Source organism: Oncorhynchus gorbuscha, linkage group LG05, assembly GCF_021184085.1.
Source record: "Oncorhynchus gorbuscha isolate QuinsamMale2020 ecotype Even-year linkage group LG05, OgorEven_v1.0, whole genome shotgun sequence".
Classification (NCBI taxonomy): domain Eukaryota; kingdom Metazoa; phylum Chordata; class Actinopteri; order Salmoniformes; family Salmonidae; genus Oncorhynchus; species Oncorhynchus gorbuscha.
In genome coordinates, this window is record NC_060177.1 from 13,706,032 (window position 1) to 13,713,146 (window position 7,115).

Consider the following 7,115-nt stretch of genomic DNA (forward strand, 5'->3'; position numbering starts at 1 on the left):
TCCTCAGTTTATATGGTGACCTAGTGGATCTGTTGTTTCTCCTGTCCTCAGTTTATATGGTGACCTAGCTAACGGTTCTTTTGATTCTCCTGTCCTCTGTTTATATGGTGACCTAGCTAACGGTTCTTTTGATTCTCCTGTCCTCTGTTTATATGGTGACCTAGCTAACGGTTCTTTTGATTCTCCTGTCCTCTGTTTATATGGTGACCTAGCTAACGGTTCTTTTGATTCTCCTGTCCTCTGTTTATATGGTGACCTAGCTAACGGTTCTTTTGATTCTCCTGTCCTCTGTTTATATGGTGACCTAGCTAACGGTTCTGTTGTTTCTCCTGTCCTCAGTTTATATGGTGACCTACCTAACGGTTCTGTTGTTTCTCCTGTCCTCAGTTTATATGGTGACCTAGCTAACGGTTCTGTTGTTTCTCCTGTCCTCAGTTTATATGGTGACCTAGCTAACGGTTCTGTTGTTCCTCCTGTCCTCTGTTTATATGGTGACCTAGCTAACGGTTCTGTTGTTCCTCCTGTCCTCAGTTTATATGGTGACCTAGCTAACGGTTCTGTTGTTTCTCTCCTCTCACCAGGTCGTGGTGATAGCCAGCATCGTGACGTCCACGGGCCTGAGTTATGATGACTATGTCTTTCCTTCATGGTCCAATGTGATTGGCTGGGGCGTAGCTCTGTCCTCCATGATGTTTGTGCCCATCTACGCCATCTACAAGTTCCTCAGTATGCCAGGGACATTCAAACAGGTCAGTGGAAAAACAAATCCCTCTCATCTGCATAGTTGTTGTATATGTAATGTAAAGATAACCTTAGATTGATTTATTAGGATGCCCATTAGCCATTGCCAATGGCGACAGCTAGTCTTACTGGGGTCCGACATATAACGTAAAAGGCATGACAGACAAACGACTGTACAATTTACATACATTTAAAAAACACTGTTGCTCGTATGTGATAATGTGACTAGAAAACGTGGTATACACCAGCAACTTTCCGGTCCATAGACACATCTTATATGGACAGAAAGCTTCAGTTCGTGATAATCTAACTGCAGTGTCCAATTTACAGTAGCTATTACAGAAGAAAATACCATTCTATTGTTTGAGGAGAGTGCACAACAACAACAACACTGGTTTTATACATTCACCTCTGAAGGTAAATCATGTACTTACATTCAGTAATCTTGCTCTGATTTGTCATCCTGAGGGTCCCAGAGATAAAATGTGACTCACCATCTGGATTCTGTCTTATGTAGCAACATTTGATTTTTTTTACACGGGATAAAAGTAGAGACTTAGAGCTACAAAATGGTATATCATACACTGCATTTGAGGAAACAATGAGAAAGTAATTGTGCTTTGAAAGTTGATCAACTTGTAAACTCACTTTTGAGAAAACCATCTTTCAATGTTTTGGTACTACTATTGGAGAGCCTTTCTTTGTCTACACCCATTCAACATTGTTCACACTCTCTTAAGCCTTGGCCCCACCAATCTCTTTAAGGGTTGACCTGGGAAACTTTGCACACACACTGCCTCCATCTTGTGGAATCAATCTAAATCTAAATCTAAATCTTAATGTATGGCCTTTCTCTTGCATTTCAAAGGTTATGGAACAAAAAATAAATAGAAAACACATGTTTTTTGTTTATATTATCTTTTACCAGATCTAATGTTTTATATTCTCCTACATTAATTTCCCATTTCCACAAAGTTCAAAGTGTTTCCTTTCAAATGGCTCCCGAGTTCCGCAGCGGTCTAAAGCACTGCATCTCAGTGCTAGAGGCGTCACTACATACCCTGGTTTGATTCCAGGCTATATCACAACCAGCCATGATTGGGAGTCCCATAGGGTGGTGCACAATTGTCCCAGCATTGTCTGGGTTTGGCCGGGGTAGGCCATTATTGTAAATTTGTTCTTAATTAACTGACTTGCCCAGTTAAATAAATGTAAAATAAAAAATAAAATAAAAAAATGGTATCAAGAATATGCATATCCTTGCTTCAGGTTCTGAACTACAGGCAGTTAGATTAGGGTATGTCATTTTAGGTGAAAAAGAGTCCAATCCTTAAGAGGTTTTAACATGTAGTGTTAATGTTGGCAGGTACAGTATGTACTGTAGCTTGAAGTCATGTAGCTTGAATGCTGTGGTAAATAGCAACCTCTTATCTGTATCCCAGCGGTCAAAACTGGTTGAAATGCCATCCTTATAACCAGATTATCATGTCATTTCAACCAGGGTTGCCCCCCTGGGTTAGTATGTGTTTATTTTATGCAAAGATAATCTTAGATCAATGGAAAGCATTTAGCTTGGAGTCTTCACGGCTTGACATTGAACTGACTCATAAACAGACTTTTTTCCTTTTCAATGGTTGATGGTTGATGATGTCAGTACTTTTGGGACGCTGGTTAGAGATCTTGAGGGTTCAAAGACTGAACAGTGTACAGTACAATCATAAAAACAACATTCCACAGCTTTGATTATCTTCCTGAGCAGTAAACAGTGTTACCTTGTGTTTTCCTACTCACTCCTCATGGCATTTCCTTCTGATATCCTGGCAGTGTTTCGACTCCTTCCATGACTATCTTCCATGCTTTTCCTCCAGCTGAGATCACAGTCTATCATACTGTTATCACACCAAGTGCACTCAGTCAGATATGAGGATGGGGGCAATCTGGAAGAGACATCAGAGGTCATGCAGTACACACCACAGTACAGTGTACATCCAGTCCAGCCTGATCACATCAGAATCAGAATGCTGTTTGACATATTTGAGCTATCTCTAGTTCCTAATCTATAGAGGAAATGGTGTATCTATAGAATAAACTGTGACCTTAGATTAAAGTGCTAGTTTATTACAAGCTTTAAGATCATGTCTCTTGTGCTTGGGACAATGTGTATCTAAACTCTTTGGATTCTGTTTTATGCAGTGTAAGACTATATGTTTATTGTAAGGTATGAGTTATGTAATATAATGTACTGTAATGGTTTATTTTTCAGAGGATCGCCTACTGCATCACACCAGAACACGAACATCATCTGGTGGCGGAGGGAGCTACCATCAGACAGTTCACGGTGAGTACAGATGTTGGATCTTAATTTGAGCCAGTGTGCTAGAGCAGGAAAATAATCCTGCAGCAACAGGACATTTGAATTATTATGTGTATTATAATGAATGGACATGTTTGTAGGGGTTGATATATTTTTCATTATGGCATATTAAGTCTGACATTTTAAAGGTTTTGCCCGACGACTCAGGAATCCTCCTGCAGATCAGAGCTCGTGGATGATAGATACACTTCATGGTTACCAACATACGTTATTAATTCAGTTTGAATGACAATGTCCTTTAGATATTCATCTTACAGCAGTAGAGGTTTTTCCCAGTTGCTTCTACTTCTTTTGAAACCTTACCGAAACAGATGTGAAAGTCAACCTTTTCTATTTCAGCTCAAGCACTGGTTGGCTATCTGACAACCTGATGTCACCCAACCTTCCCCACTACTCACAATTCCGGGGTGTTGGAGTCATTGTGTTTCGACGGCAGATGTTCCTGCTGCTGAGCCTCCTGCTACTGGAGGATGGACAGGGATAACGCCATGCTCCTGTCTGCCTCTCTGTGTTCTGTTGGTTCTGACCCAACCTGTGACCTGCCATCCCCTCTTTCCCACTCGGCCCCTCATCTCCCTCTCTCTCTGTGTTCTGTTGGTTCTGACCCAACCTGTGACCTGCCATCCCCTCTTTCCCACTCGGCCCCTCATCTCCCTCTCTCTCTGTGTTCTGTTGGTTCTGACCCAACCTGCGACCTGCCATCCCCTCTTTCCCACTCGGCCCCTCATCTCCCTCTCTCTCTCTGTGTTCTGTTGGTTCTGACCCAACCTGTGACCTGCCATCCCCTCTTTCCCACTCGGCCCCTCATCTCCCTCTCTCTCTGTGTTCTGTTGGTTCTGACCCAACCTGTGACCTGCCATCCCCTCTTTCCCACTCGGCCCCTCATCTCCCTCTCTCTCTGTGTTCTGTTGGTTCTGACCCAACCTGCGACCTGCCATCCCCTCTTTCCCACTCGGCCCCTCATCTCCCTCTCTCTCTGTGTTCTGTTGGTTCTGACCCAACCTGTGACCTGCCATCCCCTCTTTCCCACTCGGCCCCTCATCTCCCTCTCTCTCTGTGTTCTATTGGTTCTGACCCAACCTGTGACCTGCCATCCCCTCTTTCCCACTCGGCCCCTCCTCTCCCTCTCTCTCTGTGTTCTGTTGGTTCTGACCCAACCTGCGACCTGCCATCCCCTCTTTCCCACTCGGCCCCTCATCTCCCTCTCTCTCTGTGTTCTGTTGGTTCTGACCCAACCTGTGACCTGCCATCCCCTCTTTCCCACTCGGCCCCTCATCTCCCTCTCTCTCTGTGTTCTGTTGGTTCTGACCCAACCTGCGACCTGCCATCCCCTCTTTCCCACTCGGCCCCTCATCTCCCTCTCTCTCTGTGTTCTGTTGGTTCTGACCCAACCTGTGACCTGCCATCCCCTCTTTCCCACTCGGCCCCTCATCTCCCTCTCTCTCTGTGGAGTGACTACAGATTCTCTCACCAACCTCTGCCTACAGGGTCAACTCAGTATCCTCCATGTTTTTGCTTGAAGTATCTTTTTATTGAAAACTTTTTACCATGTGACATCGTCATCGTCGTCATTTTTTAAACGTGAATACAACTCATAAGATGGAGACCTTCCATGCAGAGCATGTACAGGTGTTTTCTGTGTTCATGGACACAGTTATTGTTTTTCATATCATTTGTTTTTTTAACGATGACTGCTCTGTGTTCATTAGTTATACATGGGTTAGACACTTAAACCAAGTCAAAAAGTACCAAATGACCACTTCTGTCATCATGTATGCTCTAGGCAGGGGGAGACAAACATGTCTCACATTGCTTTTTATCTTCTTGATTCTTTTCAAAGAGGCCCCTCAAGCTTTTAGGTGAATGAGAAAGGGAAGACATCTAGTTTCATTGCCCTCTTTGTATGTCTGACTGAGTAGGTCCCCAGTCACTACTCTAGATAACAGCAGCTCAACTGTGTCAGTGCCTTATCGAGCTAGACACTTCCCAACCTGTCAATGTTTTAATTGGTCCATACAGAAAGGTAAATGTTTTCATTGGTCCATACAGAAAGGTTTTGCCCGACGACTCAGGAATCCTCCTGCAGATCAGAGCTCGTGGATGATAGATACACTTCATGGTTACCAACATACGTTATTAATTCAGTTTGAATGACAATGTCCTTTAGATATTCATCTTACAGCAGTAGAGGTTTTTCCCAGTTGCCTTCTCCATCTTTTGAAACCTACCTGAAACAGATCTGAAGCTTTTGTCACCTGTCTCACAGAAAAGGGAACAATTTATGTTGAGACTCAGAAGTGTTTTGTCTTGCAAGTGGTCGTCCTTATGCTTTACACATGGCCTTTACACAGAGCAGAGGTCTACATTGTCCTGCTATGGTTACTAATGGTACTGTGTGTACCAACTTTAATGTGTTGCATAGTACTAGCATCCTCTTCAGAGAGGCTTGTGCCCTTCATCCAATGATTTGCCTTCGCCGTGCTGGTGGATAAACAGTAGTATTAAACAGTGGGGAAGAGACACAAAGGGAGGCTTTGATTAAATGAAGTTGAATCCAGCACTTGAAAGAAGTCTTTAACAGAAGTACTTGTTTCAGTTTTCTATGGAGAGGTAAGCACTCTTAGTGTTTTAGGGAATGTTTTCAGGCATGTAAGAAATGCCCTGTTTTATCAAAAGCTTAACTGACTAACAGCACTAACACAGGTAGACTCAACAAAACAAGTGATTTCTTTACTTTTTATACAATGTTCTCTTTGTTATGTTGCATCTTTCCAATTCATTGTTTTGTGGTCCATATGGGTGAGGGAAATCAGGAGCTTCTCCTTCAAAGTGTGTGTGTGCCCGCGCATGTGGAAGGATAGCTAGTGTATTTTACGTTTGAAATGCCTCATTCATTGTTACGTTAAATAGTTTATGGTGTCTTTATATGTTACTTTGTCATCTGTTGAAGCCCATTTTTTGTCAAACTCGATTTAAAGAAAAGTCACCACCAAGGAAGTGCCAAACTGTTCACCTCTTTTTTTTAGAGATGTCTGCTGTTTTTGTCTTTCGTTTTGTTTCTCTTCTCGGTTTCTTTATTTATTCAAATGGAGTTGAAATGTAACTGAATTTTTCTTATTGTGAAATAACATTAATGGCAGGAAGCAAGCCACACACAACAATTATTATTGTATGTGGAGTATAAGACATGGAAATATATATAAATATATTCTTTTGTTATATATCTAATCTTGTATTTATCAAATTGTTTATAAACGAAACGTGAATGTAAAGTATTTTAAACGTAACTGTCCACTGTTACTGTTATATCATTGTGTTTGATGTAGGTAAGATGAATCAATTTACAGATGTGTTCTCCAGTGTAACCGGGGTAACTTTGCAACGTGAATGTAGAACCCTGGCATTACCTGAGCTACGTTTACAGAACACTGTGTACAATACAAAAGTCCTGTTGAACGTGAGTGACAACTATCTATGTAGAAGTCAAAATATGCACACTATTATAATAAAGAGATCTTCTACACACACAGATGGGGGTGTAAGCATTGATTTATTGTTGGAATGGGATTATAAGCTTCTGTGAATGAAATTGAATTCCTGGTCCATTGTGTTGTGTTAGAGAGGGTAGACTGTACAGTAGCCATAGGATGAATGCATGGGGCTTAGATAATAGAGAAACCAGAAAGGGGGATGTTTGGAGCTCTCTGATGAGGGAAAGGGGATTATTATTCTGGAAGGGAGCAGATACATACGTTTCTCTATCTCACTCTCTCTCCCTCTGTCTCTCTCGCTCTCTCTCTCCCTCTGTCTCTCTCTCTCTCTCTCTCTTGCTCTCTCCCTCTGTCTCTCTCTCTCCCTCTGTCTCTCTCCCTCTGTCTCTCTCACTCTCTCTCTCTGTCTCTATCGCTTTCTCTCTCCCTCTGTCTCTCTCACTCTCTCCCTCTGTCTCTCTCTCTCGCTCTCTCCCTCTGTCTCTCTCTCTCTCCCTCTGTCTCTCTCT

The 7,115-nt window shown here is 42.4% G+C and overlaps 1 protein-coding gene across 1 annotated transcript in view; it reads left to right on the forward strand.

Moving 5' to 3' along the window:
- Positions 1 to 3,844, forward strand: part of LOC124035548 (sodium-dependent noradrenaline transporter-like) — a 67,548-nt gene extending 63,704 nt beyond the window's left edge. Inside the window, exons 13-15 of the mRNA XM_046349018.1 lie at positions 582 to 749; positions 3,005 to 3,079; positions 3,455 to 3,844. Coding sequence (XP_046204974.1) covers positions 582 to 749; positions 3,005 to 3,079; positions 3,455 to 3,478 — 267 coding nt within the window. The 3' untranslated portion in view covers positions 3,479 to 3,844. The remainder of the gene's footprint in view (positions 1 to 581; positions 750 to 3,004; positions 3,080 to 3,454) is intronic.
- The last annotated feature ends 3,271 nt before the right edge of the window (positions 3,845 to 7,115 follow it).